The 22,642-nt window shown below is 40.3% G+C and overlaps 1 protein-coding gene across 2 annotated transcripts in view; it reads right to left on the minus strand.

The window, feature by feature from the left end:
- The window catches only part of pappaa (pregnancy-associated plasma protein A, pappalysin 1a), a 93,247-nt gene that overhangs the window by 58,881 nt on the left and 11,724 nt on the right, over window positions 1-22,642 (minus strand). For both annotated transcript variants that reach the window (XM_053485794.1, XM_053485793.1), the window contains exons 4-8: window positions 19,309-19,454; window positions 18,657-18,950; window positions 17,639-17,831; window positions 14,607-14,728; window positions 6,436-6,934 (exon numbers count right to left, since the gene is read on the minus strand). In XM_053485794.1, the coding sequence (XP_053341769.1) occupies window positions 6,436-6,934; window positions 14,607-14,728; window positions 17,639-17,831; window positions 18,657-18,950; window positions 19,309-19,454 (1,254 nt within the window). The remainder of the gene's footprint in view (window positions 1-6,435; window positions 6,935-14,606; window positions 14,729-17,638; window positions 17,832-18,656; window positions 18,951-19,308; window positions 19,455-22,642) is intronic.

The raw sequence follows: 22,642 nt of genomic DNA on the forward strand, positions 1-22,642 counted from the left end.
TGGAATATTACAGAACCTTTTTTCTATTGCATTTAGGCATTTGGCAGATGCTCTTATCCAGAGCGACTTACATTTTTATCTCATAACACATCTGAGCAGTTGAGGGTTAAGGGCCGCGCTCAAGGGCCCAACAATGGCAACTTGGTGGTTGTGGGGTTTGAACCTGGGATCTTCCGAACCGTAGGCCAATGTCTTAACCACCAAGCTACCCCTGGCCCCATTTCTACTACTAGTGCTACTGTCCTGGAAACATGTGACATTAGGGGATGAGGGTTCAGAGTCTTACTCACTACAACACTAGACTATAACTTTGCACTCTTGAAACAGGGTTTAATCTAGCCACCTAAAACGTTCTTGAGTTTGTACCTCTTAGAAACACTGAAAGGAAGGCAGTCACAAGAAAGCTAGAATCACTGAACATTTAAAGAACCACTGAGGAACCCTTTTGTGGTAGCCATGAAAGCAGACCTTACAACCAGTTAGTCTAGCATACTGGGTGTACCCTCCCTGTACCCAGAGTAACCTGGGATAGGCTGCATGCCCCCCTACGACCATGTACAGGGTAAGCGTTATAGAAGATGGATGGATGAATGAATGAATGAATAAATAACCATATTCCAACATGCTTCTTTCTATCTATACCTCAATCACTGTGGCTGTGCCATTCTGAAAACAATACTAAAGTTCCAAAGTTCTTTTCTTGATCCTTCATAAGCAAAAACACTTTACTAGAATACAGCTCGGCGAGATCAACCAAGTATCTGGCTCCCATTTACTCTCTGGTGCTCCTTGTTGTATGAAAACCTCTGGATATTTGTAGCTTTCCTCATACCAGAACTCCGCTCCACATGAGGTTCCTTCACACTAGCTGCCAAAAATAACAGGACGATGAGGAAGCATCTTTGGCACATTTTGAAAAAAAAAAAAAAAATAGAAGAAGAAGAAAGAAATTGAGAAAAAAATGGTAGGCAGACAGGAAACAAAAACATTTTTCAAATAGTATCTGAAGAAGCTAGCTATGCCTTGGGCCTCAAGAAAGGAAGAACTCTTTTGCCACGTTTAACAAACAAAGTTTGTACGATTTCTTGAATCTGTATTTGATCAACAAAGCTGATGGAAAAACTTTCTTTACTTTAATCCATTATAAGTAGTCTTTAAATCAGGAGTTAAATATTTACCCCTCAGTTTGGCACTTATTTCAATTCATCAGCTAATTGCCAAGTGTTTCATGCACTGAAGCTGGTTAAACACTAAACCCTCCTGTGGACCTGCATTTTAACACCTCAAGATCCATGAGCATTGAAACCTGCTCACACCAATTAGCATGTAAGAACGTTTACTGCACTCTCTAAACCAAACCACAGGTGAGGCTTTGAATTTTATGATCCTCCCTACATTCAGAAAGTTCTAAAGTTCTATTAGAAGAGCAGATTTGATTTCAACCTTAAACCCCCCAAGTACTTCATTACAAAAAAAGATCTAAGCTGTTCCTCAAAGTTGCTTGATGGGTAAAATGCCTTTAGTCCATGTGGTTCTACCTAACAGAAATGCTAATTATAAGAACACCAAGCCAGGTGTTCATGCTCCAAACACTGGGTAAGGGCTAGGTGCTGGGTTTTTGAGGATTGCTGTGTTTGATCAGGCAAAAGCCTTGATTCTGAAAAACATCAGTAAGCTAAAATCTGTGAACAACTGTTAATTATTTTGCCTATTATCCAAGGACCACAAGGTCATGTCTGGTTCGATGTCCAACCTAGGCCAGAGGTCCATTCAAAGGGTTTGACTACAAAAATCCATTTTGGCAGTTTTAAAAGTTTTTTTTTTTAACATTTTGTTTTAAAATCAAAAAGTATTATAAACTGCATAGTTTCTTTGTCACCTTCCACATGGTTGTCACGTTTGATATGTCAGCCATTGTGTTTGTGGCAATGTAAATATACAATTTAGCATCAATGACCTGTCTTTGAGTTTTAATTACAAAATAAACTTATGCTTTTGTAATAGGTTATAGCAGTAAAAACAATTGTTACTGTTTAGTACTCATAAAACTATTTTAATCATGAGGAAAGTTCAAGATCATGAGAAACAATGAAAACAATACAAAATGTTCAGTTTACAGCATCATCAGCCGTAACTAAAGTCCATGACTGCTGGGGAAACTGCAATGGCAGTGAAACAGTTAATTTTGCTTCCCTGACCAGACATGCAATTGGTCCTATATGTATGTGTCACATTTTGCTGTGTAAGGTATGGTGGGTATTCACTGTGATGTTTTACCAAAAACTTTTATAAAAAGTGGAATGTAGAATGTTTCAAATGAAAAGTGCTATTATAGACAAACTTGTGTGCTTGCCAGAGTGAAAGATATTCCAAAAATTTGCATTAATTCGATTTTGAAGTCAGGTCCTTCAAATAAAAAAAACAATATGTAGCCTCTAGATGGGTAAATGGATTTTCTGCCCCTCTATTTGCTCTGAATTTAAATTAAATAAGTAAAAGTTCCCCTTGATATTACTAATAATGTATGAGAAAAAATTGCATTTTCATTAGTTTAATATTTATTACTCTACAAATTTAGACAATAACAGGGATAATCCCAAATAAAAATTGACAATTTTAGTATCAGGTGTTTCCACCATTTGCCGCAATGACAGCTTGAGAGCGACGTCTCATGCTCCTCACTAGCCTCATGATGTTGTTCTGAGGCAATGCCTTCTTCCACAAATGCTACACACAGTTCTGCCAGGTCACGTTAGGGTGGGGTACGATCATTCAGTCTTGCTTCAACTGGTCCCAGACGTGCTCTATGGGGTTCAGGTCAGGGGACATTGATGGCCATACTGTACCATATGAGGCACTCCAATTTCCTGAAGTTGAGCTGTGATAATTCTGCCACAATGTGGTGGAGCATTATCATCCATAAACAGAAAGTTGGGGGTGTGCTGGCGGAATTAGGGGATGATGATGGGTTCTATGATGTCTCTGAGGTAAGAACGTGCAGTGACTAAGCCATGTACAATAACCAAATCTGTTTTGCGCTGACTGGTGATGCCTGCCCAGACTGTTGCATCTCCTCCACCAAAGCAAACCCTGGGGACCATGTTGACCTCAGCGTATCACTTACCTCGCCTTCTCCAGCAAGGCGACCCGACACTCATCAGTGAACAGAACGGTAGACCACTGCTGCACTGTCCAGGTCACATGGTCTTGTGCCCACTGAAAACGTTCACGGCGGTGTCTTGGTGACAGTGGAGTCACCTGCAACGGTCGCCTGGCATTTAAGCCAAAGCGGTGAAGTCGGTTGCGAATGGTTTGTCTGGAAACCCTAGTACTCCTCGCATCTCGTAAACAGGCCTGCAGCTGAGTGCATAGGTACTTATGTCCTTAGGTATTGGTCATCGTTGGGGTCTGTCACTCGTGGGGCTCCACTCCTGGGGCTGTCATGAACTCTGCCAGTAGTTCTGTGTCTTGCAAGTCTGCTGATGACACTTTGAGACACACCAAGTTCACGAGCAACATCTGACTGCCTGCCACCGACCCGAAGGCGAGCCATAGCCAGGCGACACTGTTCGTCCGTTAAGTGATGTCGTGCGTTCATGGCTGTTTGAATGATGAACTTGAAATGACTTATTGACAATACCAGCTTTTTATCCCCACAGAATGTTGAAATTGATGCCATATTAAAAAAAAGTTGTCTTTTGGGATTCCCCTCAATATAAGGCACACCTGTACACAATGAGACCATTACATGGAGAACACAAAATGAGGTGTGTCTATCACCCCAATACAATTGCCTCCCTATCCCAAAAATGTTTGAAGTGAAACAAACACCATATGTATGACATCCACTTATATCCCACAATATCCCTAACTTATTGTGAGTGGTGTATATATTTTTCTGTTGCACAAAACTGCCAGTCAAACACACACACAGTAAATGTGCTGTATCATTTAAAGATAACTTTGACGAGCTTTGTAGAATTTTTCCAGTACCCAAGTCTCCCAATGGCTCGCAGCGTGTTAAAAACTTTATGTATGCCAGTTTTTATTTATTGCTTGATTTATTGCCTAATCATAGAGATTTATTTGTATTCTATTAGTGGGGACTTTCTGTCACACTCTCAACAGCTTCAAAAGATGTCACTTAAGCCAAACCATTTCACCGGCACTAATGACAAGTCCATGCACTTAAAGCCTGAATACACACTGATGACATGGCATGAAATGAGGTAATATGTCATCGTAACCATGATAGCAGCACATCGTTCAAATGCTGGCAGTGTTTAGGTGTGATGGTACAATGTGTTTGCACCTATGAGTCATGGGCGAACAGAGCACTTACTGTGCTTTTGTTGGAGTAATGCTTGATAGATGAATAGAAGAGAATGACAGAGAGCGAGAGAGAGAGAGAGCGAGAGAGAGAGCAGTGCAAAGATGCTTGACATTGTTTAAGAGTCAGAAAGGACTCTGTTGTGGAAATGGAGATGGATTTGCCGTTTCCTGTTATGACTATTCCATATGGAAAATATGGTTCTTTGTGTGTGAAGTGTAAACTTATATACACAACCTTTTTTTTTTTCTTATAAGCTGGGCATTTCTTCTTATCCTGAAAAATCTTCTCCGGGATCAAAGAAATAAGAGGAATTTGAGCATGATTGATAATGTGATAGCACTTGATAAACAGAAACTACTTTTCAAGCCATTGGCTTTGGACATTTGATGCCGCTCTGGAAAAAATAACAGAGCTGTACGTCTGCACATCGGAGCAGGGCAACAACAAAAATGATAGCCATTTCAAGTAATCCCATCCAGTGTGGCTTCTCGAATGAAAACAATAGCGTAGTTGTTTTTAGTGAGCCAAGTCAAGGATGAAGGCTTTCCTGGACCGATGACAAAAAAACGGATGGAAATTAGATTCTGACCATTGCAGACGCTGATATAGAATCATTACCTCAATGACAGAGCTGTTCAGATTTCAAAGAACTTCAACAGGTCACTGCTAAATTGCTCATCGTATTCCCGAAACCGCAGAGGAATGGATGTTCCCAGTTGCAAACAAATTCAACATTTCACATCGACTGCTCAGCCATCCGTGATGTACCGTAAAGCTGTGAACGTCCCAAGAAAGAAAAATTGCTGCTAGAGGGTTTTCCCTCAATGTATCGGTTGCCCGAGTGCATCAATTACCAGACAGCAAGAGAGATCAACTAAAGTTTCCATGGTGCTGCTCTCACTCACTCTCTCTCTCTTGCGTAAACTAGAATTATTGAGGACATCTATTATGTAACACTGGTTACAACCTGGCTCGGCTTCACCCACCGAGAGTCCCTCTCATCCTCGGCATTCTGGGCCTAGCCACCCATATCTTAAATGAGTTCCAAGTGGAAATCTTTTTTGACAGTTTTTAGAAAGGAGGGTGGAAAGCAAGCCCAAGGATCAAGAGACACCCCAGATACCTCGACCATCAGCATCTCCCGCCCTGGAAATGTGGTTCGCATTAGCAAGGAGATTAAACAAGCATGGGCCAATAATGCCTCTACGTTTAAAGGAAAAGGTGAAGATGCATGAAAGCTTTTAGAATGGAGAGTTCAGGAGCACTGAAGCTAAAGCCAAAGCTTTAATCCAAAGTCAGTAAAATTCTATGCTGAAATCTTGTTTTTTTGGCAACAGAGATGATACGCAACAGAGCGGCTTTCGTTACAGCCAATTATCACAAACATCTTGAAACAGTCAACACTGAGGTCCATGATTATAAAGTTTACATCTAACACTTTGGATGAGAAAAACTTGATTGTACAAATGAAAAACATTCGAGGCAAGGTAGAGGATGAATCACGTAAATAAAAAAGGCATGCTATAATCCTCAACGTGTTGAAAAAGTAACAAAGAAGGAAAATTTGAGACTTCTAAAAGTTAGGTCATAAGACAGGGTACACCCTGGATGGACACAAGAACACACTTAGTTATACACTGGGGGAATTTGGGATGGACCCAGAGAATACAGAAGAAACCTAGCAAGAAAATGGAGACTCAAACGCCTAACCTTTGAGGTAAGCGGCAACAGTGCTAACCACTAAGCTACAGTACAGCTGCTCTAATTTTTTTTCTGTACCTTTTAGACCGTTGCCTTTTACACCCTTTAAACCCAAGACCTAAAAAGATGTCAGAGATATACCGGCATTTTATAAGTTATTTTGTATGTATTTACAGTCAAAACAGAAACTTCAGCAAATACATGGTGTGGTTGCATTAAGCTCTCAGACTGTGACACTGGACTTCCTGCTCCACACTTAAGCCAGAATTGCATAAAGACAAGCACTGAAGTCTGAATTGTGAGTAATTTTGACACACCCTAGTCCCCTGCAGGGGTAACTTATAAAACTTTGGAGTGAAGCGTAAGACTGTTTCTGTTTAAAGAAAAAAAAAAAGTCTTACCTGTCCACGTATCTGCGTGCCGAGTCTCTGAGCTCGATGCCTTTTGGAGCGTGACTAAAAGGAGGTTGACGGAGTAGCCTGTAACGCAACTCCTCACAATCCCGGCACAATGGGCAGTCAGTCTTGGATGTAAGCAAAGTGGCATCGATCTCCAGGTGCTGCTCCATAGTGAAGAACTGCACACCGTACACTTTCTCCTTTACATCCAGCTTAATGGTCAGAGGCATGTCGCAGAACACATCGCTGGGGCCCAGAGAGAGGTTATGCCCACCTACACAAAGCAGTATAATGTTGTGGATTGCAGGAAGAGCCATCTCCTCTGAAGAACAGAATGTCACCCAGACGGTAAGCGACTCAGGGACGACCGGGTATGCGAATTCTAGCTGCAGCATGCAGCCCTGGAGCGGGCATGGTGGTGGTACCAGGCCCACCTCCATGCCATTATGGGGGCTCCAGGTGTGCACACTTGGTTCGCACACTTGCTCCACATCTGGTGGACCTGAGGGACACAAGATAACAACTGGTTGTTTATTTATGTATAACAGTTTAAAATAGTATCCTAATGAAATTCTCTGTCTTTATGTGGACAAGCATCAAAGTGCTATGTACATACAACAAACACCATGGCTTGCTAATCCTGCCCTAATGGTTATCTGGACTACGGGCCACATTTGATTATTCTCGATGTGGAGCTTATTCTGGAAATGCTGCACAAAATGCAGAAATATACACAGTAGACACATTACAAGAGGACCAAGAGGCAATTCAGTGGAGCCACTGTGCACCTACTGAATGCTTTTAGGAGGTTGGAGGAGTATGTAGAACCCAAAAGGAAACCTCTGCAGACAGAGAGAACATGCGAATCTCAGCACAAGCGATACCCAAACTCAGGATTGAATAAGGAACTCTGGGGCTGTCTAGTGGCAACACCACTACTGTCTGCTAGCCATGCTAATTCTGTCCAGATCACAGACATAAGCAATGGATTATTTAAAATATTAGGCTTACTGGGCAGATTTTTGAATATCCACTATACAGTAACTGTTCTACTTTTTAAAACACTTAAATCTGATCCATAGATACACAGGTATTTTTAAAAATCAGAATGGCAAAGTACTGTATGCAATGCCAGCAGGTGGCAACAGAACCCTAACTGTAAAGCCATGTTGGCCAATCAGAAGCCTGATTTGAAGTTTTCGCCAGATACATGAGGTACAGCACAATTACTGGCAACTAGGTGCCATTTTTGTTGCCCACACTTCAACTAAGTCTCTAAATGTGAGCCATTATATCAAGTCAAGTGTTAAGTCACACAGGTTAGTTTTTTGCGCTATGGCCAAAAAAAAAAAAAAAAAAACGATCGCAGTAGGTGAAATCTATCGAATTTAAATTTTCAGCAAAAATTTTTTAATAAAATAAAAATTTTCCTGATCAGTCAACAGAGTTAATGCTTAATATTGTGTAATGTGATAAGAAAACATCTAGCTATAAATCCACGTGTTACTTTTTAGGAGAAATACTGGGGTCCAAAAGAGCCTGAAGGTCTCCTCTTTCTTATTACGTCCAAATTTAAATATTAGAAATAAAAATAGAATTCCGACGATAATTTCTAAGGCGCTCCTTGTAACCAAACTTGCACTGGCCATATCTTGATATCGCAGCAAGTGTACATGGTAATGTAATAAAGTTTTTATTAAAATGGAGCACATTAAATATGCATGATATAAATCACCTAAAATGTGACATAATACCTGATTTAATGTAAGAGGTCATGAATATCTTCATGTCCATTTTTTATTAACCCCTGAAAAAATTTGCATGTGGATAAAAGGATAGAATCCATATACTGTAGGACTCCATTCATCAGACTTTGTGTTAAAAAAGAAAAAAAGACTTCTTTCCAGATCTCATGAGTCCTGGGGAATTTCATAGGCTGTGAATGTGTGTGTGTATATCAGTTTCTAAAAGCATAGCTGTGGAAGCATATGTGTGTTTTGATGATCCGGAAAAATGGTGTAATGCCTTTGGTTGTGCGCAGAGTGGAATTCGGTTAAAGTCCGCCAACAAATATTTTCTCTTATTCAGCGAGGGATATTGGGTTGGTTTTACTTAATCACATTTCAGACAAAGAATAATATCTCTGCAATTCCGACTGCGGGATCCGGGCCATTGTTATTCAAAATATTCTGCTTATCAAACAGATTCTATTCCTGGAGAAATATGTGGAGTACAAACCTGTAATGTCCTAAAACTGCTTTAGTCGACGGATCAAATTCCTCAAACATAAGTCATTAAAAGGCAATATCTGAGATGCTGAAGTGTTCGGTTTGGAAGTTTGGTTATGGCCGTAATTAAAATTGATAGCCTTAAATGTAGCGAGCGCGTGCAACGTTTTTCATGTACGTGTGTAATTAGGATTAGCATTAGGATTATCGGCATTAATTCAGCATGAGCGTAACCACTGGGAGTATAATGGCTAGTACGTGCAATGAAGATGAAGGAACTCAAATCACCTGCCATGAATTGGCCACACACCAACTCTCTGCGGCTAAATGGTTTATTTTATGCACAAGGTCACATAATGCTCTAATAACAAGCTTGCTTTGTTTTTTTTTTTGTTTTTCCTTCTTTTTTTCTGTTGCACTTTCCCACCGTAATGTGCTTCCATCAGCAGAAAGCGAGAAAGCTGGGCTGCCCAGTGATGTGGGTGTCTCATCTCAAGGCTCTGGCTACACCTCATATGCAACAGTCCAGCCATATTTGGAGTGACGTCCACTAGCATTCATCAAATGGGCGTGAGGCAGGAGGGGTGAGAACGGTAGACGCTGATGCTTTTCCTTTGTGCAAATCCAAGCTGGCAACGGCGAAACCCATTTGCTAACCTCAGTCCTGGGTACCGCACAAAATTCCAGTGTTTAATCAACTGCGCACTCAAGTGGCGTTCCAGGCCACATCATCAACACTTTTATTATTTTAAGCATGTGTGTGGCCAGCAAAGAGCAATCTCTGAGTAGAATTAATACTAATACTAGTATTTAAAAAAATCATTAATGCTACCATACTATAAGAATACTTTGACAAAGAATATTTCACCAAGTATTATTCTGTGTGTGCGTGTGTGAAGATGTAGTTCTCTATTCAAGCATTTACAAACATAACATTGTAATAGCTGTAATTGGTAGGTAGTCATTTCATAAGACGGATGAGTATCATTTATTATTCGAATTGCTCCAAAGTGGACTAATCGCCCGGTCCTTGAGGCGTTTCGAGTCGAGGTTCAGTTGCTTTTGCAGCGGTAGGCCCCATTTTCCAGGTGACCTGAGAATTCCTTCATGAATCAGTGCCTTGCATTTTCACTTGATTAGCTAATCCCGTGGGGCGGCAAGCTCGTCTAGGAAAGCGCTCGTTCTGGGGGGAGAAGAAAGTGGGGAAACCGACGTTGGATGGCGTCCAGCTTAATTGCAGGGAATTGAAGGTTGACCGTTCGTCAGTTCACACTGACCTCCCTGTATCATGTGGGAACGAGACAATGCTAGGAAAAGCAGCGGCCGCCGAACGGTATTCTGGACGGCTAAATCGTGAAGTGATGAACGGCACGTAAGCTGCATTTAAGGAGAGCTGGTGGCCTCTCGATTCCTAGAATCCCTAGACCAACCTGGTGCTGATGTAACAGCTGGTACACTGACTCACTGTCTCAGTCTGACCTTCATGCCCAGAGTCGTCAAATCGATTTATTTATACAGCTAGTTTCAAAGTTGACGTTTTTGGAAGGCAAGGGTAAACGCTGTTTCAGGGAGGGAATTCTAAACAACTGGGATTTTGAGGTGACACTTGATTCGAAAGGTTTCTACAATGGGCCTTCATAACACACTCAAACACTGTTTTCTTAGAAATCTTTTTTTTAACCTTAAAATCTGTCATGCGTTATTCATACATATTCATTTACACGCATAATAAAGGACTTTTGAGGAATTCAAAGCTGTCGAAACACTTGAGGTGACTTTATTCATATATATATATATATATATATATATATAATATTATATATAATATAATATATTATAATTAGAATTAGGCAACTGTTAATTGTGAGTGGTGTCATTTAAAAAAAAAAAATTCCACATACTGCATATGAAGGCTTATGACAAATGAAGTGTCGGCCATGTGCTCATACAAATTTGTATATTCAGCCTCAACATGTATGACTTACTTACAAGTATTAATGTTACAAATCTTAACTAGCACAATGCCTAATCCTTTATCCTATTAAAGATCCAAATGAATAATTTTCATGGATGCATTACGTAGTAGTCAATTATGCATTCATAGCATGTTTTGAAGCACAATTTACACCTGCTACCACTTCATTTATTTAAAAAACATATGTCAGTTCACTTATGTTTTTATACAAGTGTTATTAAGCACTATGTACAGGATCTCAGAGTTCATTAAGTAAAAGCCTCCGTCACCTAAATGAACATGCAGACTTTCTAGATGTTCGATGTCCATGTCTGTTTATGAGTATATTTATTTTAAAATATTTTCTATTACGGGAACGCATGTTATAATATCACACAAGCATTATTTGCATCTTGCTTTAAAATTGTTGCCAAACTGACCATTTTTGCTCTGACTGCTTTTGCAATTGAGGGTTTCTCGGTTAAATTTAAAATAATGACAAAAAACCATTAACGACAACAACAGTTTTAGAATGTATTTTAAAAGTCTATATATTATTAAATAATTGAAATCTATCCATTTATTATAATATAATTTATTATGTGATATGATGCCGTGCTTCTCTGTGCCGTATGTTTTGTTGTTAAATGTCTCCTCTATAATAACTTATTCTCATTGATTGTCAACTATGTTACGTGTACCATTACGGTTTGGAGATTCTTCATTATTTTAATTCATCGATTTGTTCAAGTACGATGTTAAACTGTTCATTAAAATGAGAAGTCGTCAGCAAGTTGAGTCCTACCCCTGAAATTATGGGTCATAATAACGAAATTGATTCAAAAACAAATAAATTGCGACAGAATTCTATCCTTTCTCAAGCACAAATTGTACAAATTGAGGCGAATTTTTTCATGTCGCTAATAAGACATTTCCTAGCACTGGTAGCATTGTGTTTTTACAAACTGCAACAATTCCAGATTGCACAAAAAAGTGTGAGATTTCAAACTTAAATCTGCAGTCTCTTAGTCGAGCCACGTCTAAGCATGGGACGCATTACTAGCTGCCTTGTTCTCGGATGTTCAAAGCAGCCTGGGTAATTAATACAAGGTCTGGATACAGATTCCATTAGCCTGGCTGTTTGTTAAGGAACCCTTTTCCATATGTTTTCTTTTTCTACTATAGTCGAGTCTCCTGACAGGTGAAGCAGGCTGAGGATTGCATCTGTGCCACCCTTGCCAGCTCAGCACGGGGCTGTGGGGCAAAAGAGGAGGGCGTTTGTGGGAAAGGTGGCATGTTGCGAAGTTGTCGCTGGCCAAGAAACACAAGGCACAAACAAAAACAGGTCCAAGCAGCTGAGAGGTTTCAGGGTTCGCGAACGAGCAGAGGCACGCACATGCTCAAATACACACACACACACACGCACACGCACACACGTAAGAGGGGCGCTCTAAAGGGGAGCCCACTATTTGCAGGAAACCATTCCAGGACAGAAAACAGGGAAGCATTTATGCACAGCTACAGTGGCAAGTCTGGACATGTTTGTTCAAGACACTGTTATGAATGAGGACGCAGCCTGAAAGAGCCGGGGGTCCGAAGGAGAATTGCAGTCTATCTCCATCTATGGATCATTTGAGGAAATGATCCAATTGCATGGAAACCCAGGAAGCCTACAAGATGTCCTGTCCCACATCCATCAATCACAGAGTTAATTATCATTGCCTCATATGAGATGCTGCAAAGCTCGCTTCCTCAAAGTGATACGAATCAGAAAGGGTCCTAACATCTCACCTAATGACCAAATGTTCCCCAAGGCCAGGATTCAATTGTAATGACGAGGAAATGTGTTTCTCTGATTATAGGATTCCGAGAAATGACGAGGAAATGTGTTTCTCCGCACAAAGGTCCCCCCTTTGTCTAAACGTGAAAATTTTCAATAGTTAAAGCCCCCCCCCCCCCCGTAGTTAGGAGGCAACGCAGGATTTTGCATATATATCCTTCACATGGTTCCAAATCCCAAAGGAAAAAGAAGCGCACACAAACACACACAAACTGATCTGCAGAGTAGGAGCATTCCTCCCAGACACAATCCTGACAAACTGACACATCATTGTTTTTATGCCAGCCGTGCTCGCAAACAATAATTAATAAAGCAGCTGTCGAAGAGTTCTGCAGCAGCACAGCTGTGCAGACTATTTATAAAAGCCAAATTCCACCTCCTTGCCCAAACCATTCTCTCCACAGTTGTTCGGAGAGCGAGTGAAGTAACACATAGCAGTGTTTGGGGGGGGGGGGGGGGGCAGCCTACTTTAGGTAGGTTGCTGATTTCATCTTTTCATACAGCCCTTGGTCTAAGCTGGAGTGGAGGATCAGAGGCGTATTGAGAAGGCGAGCAGGAGGGTGATGGGTACAGGGTGTAAGAGTCGTCTGGCTTCATAGTGCATTGATGACATATTCATAAAGCCTACAATGCCCCAGACTCTCAGGAAAATGAACTAGGTTAGTGAAAGCGGATTTTCAAATGCTCAGAATATTCGCAATACGGTTTGTCATGCATTTGCTGATTAGGATCCAATAAACTTGTGCATTGAGCGTATAACGCAATGACATTACCTCTATCTGCTTACTGCTCGATATTTGTATCGGTTTTCGGGTTTGGACTCGAAGTGGGTGTGGCCTTAAGCACGGATAATAGGAGATACCGCTATAATATACATATATATATAATTTGCATCTTGTTATTGAAAAACTTGAACTTCAACTTTGTTGAAACGGCTTTACTTATACAGAATGACTGCCTCGTGAACCATGTGTTTGTTCTATTCGTACTGTAGCTTGTGCATTTCCTTAGAAAGGAACATGACATGCTCGTACGTGCCTCCCAGATGCAGTAATCATGTAATCGGTAGGGTAGTTGTCGACAGGCGCGTCAAAATGGCGAAAAATTTTGAGGAGAAGTTGTGCAACCAGGTCCGCGATTACCGCCATCTGTTTGATGTATCTGCACATGCATGTCAGGACAAATTGCGTGAGATAAGCACTATCTTAAATGTCAACATGGAAACTAAACTCCTTAATTGTTGCCATGTTTGTTTACTACATTCTGATTGAAGACGTTGCCCCCTACTGAAACCCTCCGGTAGCACATGTAGTATGTAGGCAAGTACTTGAACAAATACCTTCATGATGTTGCCGGTTGATGGCGAAAAATCATGGTTTAACAGCAAGTATATTTCTACCCCAAGACTTAATACATAATACTTAATAATAATAATACATAATGTTAGTTATCATACAAACAACAACCTATTAAACCAAGTTGTTTAACATAGAAATGTGATTTGCAGATTTGCTAACACTTATAAAGATCTAAACAGTCATTCAACCTCAGCAGTGTGAGGGATTACACACACTAGGCACACTTGTACCTTGCCCGAGCTTCCCCCTCCACCCCCATCCCCCACTTACATTGTGGGTAATTTCAAGTTATTATAAATATGATAACATACAGCCCTCTTACCCACCTTATGGATATTTTATTAGTTTTACAGCTTTTATCATAAAAACCTCTGTAGTCCAACTAGGGACCATAAAGGCCAATGTTAACCATTTTATTTATTCCTATTGTATGACCATGATAGGACCACCGCCGTCAAGATTTACACTTGCATTCACACACTAAGGTCAATTTGGGAACATCAATTAGGATGTATATCTTTGGAATAAGATGGGAAACTGGAGTACTCAGAGGAAACCCACCAAGCACATGGAGAACATGCAAAGTCCATGCACACAGACCCTGGAGCAGGAATCAAACCTGGACCTTGGAGGTGCAAGGCCATGGTGGTACCACTATGCCACCTTGCCGCCAAGCATAGCATGAAGTCAAACAAAGTCCACTTTGGAGGTCAAACTTACCCACACATGGTATGGATCACTAGGGAGTACACCCTAAGAGTCTGTACCTCCACCAAAGTGCTCCAGATTCTTACCTTCAGCTTCTCGTGGGCTCCAGTGACCAGATGGCAAACAAGGACGCGGCGACCAGGAGTTGGAGGCGTACTGGAGGAAGACTCGGCCTTCGGCACATTTATCACACACTGATCCCACTTCTCTAGGAAATCAACAGACAGTAAGGAGACCCAACTTAGATTCAGTCCAATATCATTCTTATACTCTCGGCACAGGAATGTCCTCGTATGAGGACATGACATTTTAACTGACGGATATAATTCTTTTGCTAAACTTGTTCCTGTTTAAAGACAATGATTAATCCCGTAGGTATCAGGCTCTAATAAAAAGGAACAGTGAAGAGAAATTGCAGCATACAGTACATGACATTACAGTGCAGGTTAAAACAGAGACATAAATACATTTCTCTTTGGCAATCATTGATACCTGAATGAATTATTATTATTGATCAATCAGTATTATTTCTCTGGATCTGTTTATGCAGGTAGCTGAAAAGCAACACTGGCAACGAACTGATCATATTCAGACCTATGTTTACTAGTCCTAGGGTGCGAAGGTCACCAACCTGAGGTTATGGAGCTGGAAGTTTGAGTTTAGGGCGGTTTAGGGTTGTGTAAATTGAAAAAAGACAGAAAGGACACACATGTCCTTAAACCCACGTGATGTTATATGTCAGCGCGTGCAGAAGTGACAGAATATGCTCTACTAGAAAAGACACACAGGTTTTCACTGCTTGTACATAGCATATGACGATGCTGTGGTTCATCTTCTTGGTATTTTCACCAAGTTTCATGCTATTATTATTATTATTATTATTATCACAAAAATAATGCAAAAGTGGGCATAACATTTTTAGCCACAAAGGTGGTTTAAATCGAATGTTGGTAGAGTAAGTCTTTCCATTACAAGCCATGCATTTTCACCATTTTCAAAGCCAACTCTCGGGTCATCTTTGAGATCCCTCTTTGTCGAAGTTGATGGTCTCCCACTGAGCCACAGAATGTTTCCGGAGAACACAAAAGCAATGTGGAAGAAGTTTAAGGTTTAAGGGGGAAACCAGCCCTCAAGACAAACCATGCGGTGGGAGACCATTAATTGCGAGGGTTTTCAAGATGATTCAAGAGTTGGGTTCAAGGATGGCGCAAATGCATGGCTTGAGATAGAGACTATGTCTAAAGTAGTACCTTTGCAGCGAGGAAGAGTTGCTCTACCAACATGTCAATCTATTATCACTCACTTACTCAAAGTTTATACGGCTTAATCCTATATACAGGGTCGCGAGGGGCCTGGAGCCCATCCCAGGAGACTTAGGTACACCTGGACGAGGTGCCAATCCATCGAAGGGCACACATGGACACACACACCTGTCATTACCAGTTTTGGGGGACGTATCCTTTTAAAGTAATTAATTACATTACTGAATAACTGTCATTAAAAAGTAATCAGTTAAATTACAGCGTTACTTTTTGATAAAAGTAACTAGTTCGAGTACTTTTCAATTGCAGAAAATGAAAACTCCTTTGTGATTCCTCATGCATGTTGTTTTAGTTAAGACCTTTATAATTATTCTACCATCATCACTCAGCCACGTTTGGACCAAAATCTGTTAACTACTAATACCCCTACTCACGTACGCGGTTTTGCGCGGAGACCGTAAGTACGGTTCATCATGATTCACCGCGAGTTTTGGCGCTGTGTTTAGGTTTACATCTTTCCGCGTGTCGGTCCACGTATAGTCAAACCGCACAGGTGAGATAGGGGTATAACAACAGGAATAACAGAGGGGGTGGGGTGGGTTATACACGCGTTGTATGGCTCACGGATTGCATAAATTGTCTGAATAATGGATTACATTTTTGAAAAAGAAAAGTAACTGAGGACTTAAATGGCGGACCTAACGTGTTAGATTACTCGTTACATCAAAAACGTAATTCAAGTACCCTAATGTGTTACTTTGTAATACGTTACACCCAACACTGGTCATAACATGCATACAGAGTTGAGAAGGGAATCGAACCCGGAAGTGAAGGTGACAGTGCTAACCACATTATTATTATTATTATTATTATTATTATTACTATGCAGCTTCTACCCTGGCCTCTGTTTGCTGACTTTCTCTTTTTTCCCCTTGTTTTTCAGCATGTGAACGGTAACCCAAGCTAAACATCTTTTTTCACACTTTTTTAAACATTGTTGTAAATGATGAGTCACACGGGACGCTCAGTGTGAACGTTCAGATGTCCATAATTCTCGGATTTCACTTTATGAGTCACTGAAGACGTTTGAACAGGATCAGCATAACTTCTCGATGCTTGGCAGCCAGGCAGCTTTTAAGTGTATGCATTCTCCCTCTCTCTCTCACTCTCTCTCTCTCTCTCTCTCTCTCTCTCTCACACACACACACACACAGACAATCAAAAGTTAAGCAACCAACTCACAGCATGTCTCAACATGTTCCTCAACATGGGGCTTCCCCAAAGCTTGTGTCAGTGTTTTACACCTGTTGCACTTTACCATGATCGTTATGGATGTGTTGCTTACTGTATAAAGGCTGATAGACTTCCCTGTCTGTCTGTTCTGCAACGCTAGAGCGTGCAGCAAAATAAGTGAGTGACTCAACAAAGTTCCACAGCACTGAATCATCTAATGAAAGTGAAGAAAATGCTGTCTCTGGGTCAGTGAGATGTTTTTGGGAGGTTCGGTAATGACAGTAAACTAATCACTTAATCAAAAATAGGGCTGTTAATCGATAAAGTATGTGCGTTATTATTATTTACTTTCTTATTATTTATATACATATAAAAAAGGCCAAGTATGAGGTGTCTACATGAAATGGTACAATTTCAATTTCCAATTTCCTCCATGATCAACAGGGCATGAAAGGACATGTGCCCTCCCCCAGGGGCGCTTCAGACATATCTGATAACAACACACCTGATCCTCAAGAGTACGTCATATCCATATGTGTTTCACTATCCCTAAAAATACAATATAACTCGAACCAGAAATAGACAGAACATCCCCAAGGCCTCTCTCTGCAACCTCAGTTCACCTGTCATAGAAGTGCCCTGTGATTGGAGGAAACCACTCGACAGTGACGGAGTCCTGGCGCTGTTCTACCACACGGGGCGCCATGGGGACAGGAGGAGGCTTGTAGTTGGGCTGCCATGTCTGATAAACCAGGTCCAAGTAGCAGTGCATGCGAGCCACTTGGGTTTTGGTAAATGAGTCTGTGCAGGTGTCATCTGTAGGAGCAAAAAATAAAAAATAAAAAATAGACAAGTGGGATGAATTGTGTGAAATACAGGAAGTACTGAATAAAACATCTCGCGGGATAAAAACAGAAATCTTATATTTTGTTTTCACAGTGCTGTTGAATTTTCAAATCTTTATTGATTTATTATTTCTTTTCTATAGCTGCAAGTAAGTAAAATTTAAGAAATTTACTGTGATTCCCCATAAATACTTTTTTTTACTATGCAAAAGTCGGAGACACCCCACATTTCTTCATATTAAATAAAATAATGTAGAGTATATTAGTTGTTTATTTAACAACCTCAGCAGCAACCTCATTTCCCCTCTCGTCATTTCCAAACACTCAGAATTCAGCATCGCCAGCATACTAATGATAATCAGGCCCATCTGTCTTCATCTGCACTGGTTCCTCACTGGTTCTTGTCGTAAGTTAAATGGTGTCATGATACATAGGTCACTGCATGGCTTAATGAATGTAAGCCATAACTCTGGACTGTAAAACTTTCTAAATAAATGAGCCAAAAAGTCCTTTAGGAAGCCTGGAGAAGTACTCCACAAGACTACACTTAAAATTCAAGAAGGTCTGGCTCTTTGGGAGAACAATACGAAGAAATGAGGGGTAGGTCAAGACTTTCACACAGTACAGTAGGTTAAATATTAAAAAGAAATATATTACTGTGGGTAAATACAGTAAGGCACAGCTAGTGCTAATGTTCTGTCTGCTGTAACATAACATTACAGGATGATTAATATGCAAATGCATGTGAAATACTCATTATTCATGCAATTATTTGTGGGTGTATGTGTATTCACACCTGCATAACTCATATAATTACTAAAAGGCGTTTGTATAAATTTGCTGCAGCCACAGGTCTCGTTTCCAGGCTCAGGGTCACGACAGTGCTTGTATTTAGGTGTGGGGTTCGTGTCGGCGCACAAGTCCCCTGTTTCCAGCGAAGGCTCCATCTCCAAACAGGCGTCGTTGCAGGACTCGATCTCTGAAATGCCCCTGAAGACGTGGTACAAACCCAGGCTGTGGCCGATTTCATGGATCATGGTGTGAGTGTGTCCGAACGTGCCGTAGAAAGATGGATTTAACACTATGCCTCCTGGAAGAACAAAGGAAGCTTGTAGTCAGGAAGCTGGAATTAATTAACGCAATATTTGCCAATGTGTATGTTTTTTTTTGTTGTTTTTTTTTTTAAACCTTGAAAAGGAATGAAAAGTTCAAACAAAGCTCTGGCACCTACGACTCATTTAACTCGAAATCAGATGATGAATTGAGTCAGCTATGTAAGTCTAAAAGTTAAAAACGTAAACACTGGAGCCATCGGGGGGTCCGTAACAAATGAAACAGAACCTCTGAGATGCAGTTATACCAATAATAGCGCCACACTCAATCAGGAACGGATCAAAGCGAGAGCTCATTTGTTATTCATCTAGTGTGAATTAAACACACTTTATTACCGAGATGGGTCAGGGCCTCCTTGTCCCACGGCCAGGTGGCCACTCCAGCCAGATCCTCATTAGTGGAATTGGCAAAGAAGATGTTAAGGTGCGTAGAGCCGTCCACTTTGAGGATATCTTTCAACTCCTTCACGTCCAGGTAGGCCCTGTGGGTGCAAACACACATAAACATACAGAATGTGGTTCTCATTAGTGATGGAAATCAGAGAAGAACAGAAAAAAATTAGGTTGTCCCTGTAAAAAAAAAATAAAAAAAATCTTTAGAAGAAGTATGCATTACATTCTGTATAAGGGCCGCATTCATAGGGCTACGCAAAGCACTTGACGTGAACCTACACGGCTTTTCATTAGGACTTGTTTCATCTGTGCCATCTGGTTGTATTATAACTGATACTACAATGCAATGACAGCTGACTTCTAAAAGACGCTTCGGACATGGAAGTTACTAGACCTGCAACATGATTTCCTGCTTTTAACACCTTCGGATAGTGAGGGCAATGCTCTTTAATGAAATGAAATGAGAGCTATGTCAATTTTCACTGAATGTATTTCGTAATCCAGGCTGTAAAGTGTCATAATGCAACACCACCGACTCAGGTCTTAGGAATGTAAGGAGTCTCCAATGTCAACATTTTGTAACAGTTAAAAGTAACTTCAATTCAATTTAGTTTTATTAGTTATATATCTTAAAAGCTTTCTGTAACTGGAACGACTTTGAGATTCTTTTTGCCGGTGCTCGGTGACAAAACAAACTTCTTTTTTTGTTGGTTTAAATTCTTAACACCCTTTTTGTAATATTAACATATTTCCTTAAATTGTATTAACTTAAGAATGAATTTTTATAGCTATAAGTATAACTTTAATTCTAAAGATAATAAACCTACATGTATTTCCGGCATTAAATAAAATGTAATCATTGGCTGTGGTGTAAAGATTTACAAAGTTACCTCTTTGGTTGCACCAAAAAAATATTACCCACCCCTAAGCCTTCATTTGCATTGAATGTCATACAAGACACTGAGTCCTTAATACTACAGTAGCTCCCACTTTCCAATACCATTTTCACCTTGCTTAAAACAATAAAACACGTTCTTATAAAATTTATCATAGTTCATAAAGGGCACTTAAAAGTGTGTGCTTTAAATACTTTTTTTTAACTAATCCATATTCATATCATACAATTACTTTAAGACAGAGACGCATTACATTTGAAGCAATTCTATGCCATATTTGGAGTTGCTCATTTATTTCTTGCCAGGGTCCCATGTTCAGATGATTCCTTGGTATCTAATCACTGTATACATGCCTAACTATCTGACTGTATATATTATGATCAAACGTTAACGTCGAGTCATTTTAAGCCATCATGGAAAAGAATAATGTCAACCAGAAGTGACATCCTGATAAACAAGGACGTTTCATCAGCATGCAAGACCCTGGCAGGGTTCCAGCTATCATGCTGCATCACACTGCCTTACTGTAAAGCTATAAACCATAACCACATGCAGCAATTGTGACCGAAAACTCACCCGAGCCGTAAAAACCAATGACATGTTTGCCTGACATTAACGGGTGCTTCCAGACAGCTAGTCTAAATGAAGACCACACACTGGGATGACACACTCCAGCTGTGGAAGGGTGTCCAAACATCACATGGAGGTATGTTTAATTGTCCTACACTCTCATCATACATTCGTTATCCTGTGACGTCAAAACACACAAGAGATCGTAAAAGAATTGTTTATTTAAAAACAAACAACCAAAAAAAAAAAATCAAAGCTGTGTTACGTAATTAGCTCGGTTTAAAGAAGCTCGGTTTATGCCGTGACAGAAGCTCAATAAATTGTACGTCATCCTTCTAAATGATAAACTTAGCTACAGTACAGCAATATGTACCAGAAGCACAGATGTTTAACTACAGCATTTTAATTGCACTCACAACACATCGCAACCATCTGTTTGTCAGAGACGGAGAAGAATTCCTGGAGTTCCTTATGTAAGATATTCCAAATATAAATACAAATTCCTGTTTCCTGACAGCTCGCGCCTGTCAAATGACGTGCCGGAGAGACTACCAGCAGGGTATTAAGAGATGCTTAGTACCATTCTGCCCAAGTCTCATTATCTGTTTATTGATGGAGTGATTTAGATGTTCGGGACAGGTGAATGGACTTGCTGAAGCAAAACAGACAGGCTCAAGTTGTTCTTGGTTTAGTTCCAAGAAATGATGTAAGTTTGCTTATATTAATAATGACAGGAATGCCATAATTTTTTTAGATAATGTTTTTTAAGGATTTCCAGGTTTGTATGTGGGGGAGGCGCTAATTAGTAATTCAGTTATAACTTTCTGGAGGTTCCTGTTGAAGGTCCAATCCTATTCTATCTAAGATTTAGTATATGGTTATATGGACTGGAATTACAATTAATTGTAAAAGTGTTTGATTAAAGGGTTTGCGTTTTGAAATCCGTGTGCAAGTACCAACGCGCGGAAAGATAGAAACTTATCACAGCGCCAAAACTTGTGGCGAAACCGCGTAGGTGTTAGTATTAGTAGTTAACAGATTATGGGCCAAACTTCGCTGAGTGATGACGGTAGAATAATTATAAAGGTCTTGACTAAAACAACATGCATGAGGAATCACAAAGGAATTTTTATTTTCTGCAATGGCAAAATACTCCAACTGGTTACTTTTATCAGAAAGTAACGCTGTAATGTAACTGATTACTTTTTAAAGACAGTAATTTTGTAATGTAATTAGTTACTTTAAAAAGTAACGTCCCCCAACACTGGTCTCTCAAGGTTCTTTTCATTCTTATTCATCTTCATTATGGTCAGGATTGTGCAACATCCAGAGACTTGCTCAACAATACTGAATGTGAGATTGAAATATAATATGGATAGGACGCCTGTCCATTCATACCCTCCCAACTTTCTTTCACAACATTTTTATTTTCTCTATCCCCAGCCATAGATTCCAGGCAGGTCCTGGGAGATTCTTATCCAAACCAACTATGAAATATGTTCACTCCTGCAAGTTCCAGGTCTTCCATGGGGTCTCTGACCAGTGGATGCCCTGATACAGCTATAGCAGGAACCAGCCAGAGGATGTCTTTTTATGGTGACTAAACCACCTTAACTGGCTCCTCTTTATTCAGACAATGGTGATATTCCAAGGCTCAGCGACTCTGCCGAAGACCCTCATTTCTGTCATCAGCTGCCATCAGTTCAGTCGAGGTACAATCTTGCCATTTTATCTTACAACAGCTTTCATTGCGATATATTTTATAGTCGACTAGAAGCCTCTGGAAATCAACCCGTCGGGATTTTTCAGCT

The sequence above is a fragment of the Clarias gariepinus genome, chromosome 24 (assembly GCF_024256425.1).
Source record: "Clarias gariepinus isolate MV-2021 ecotype Netherlands chromosome 24, CGAR_prim_01v2, whole genome shotgun sequence".
NCBI lineage: Eukaryota > Metazoa > Chordata > Actinopteri > Siluriformes > Clariidae > Clarias > Clarias gariepinus.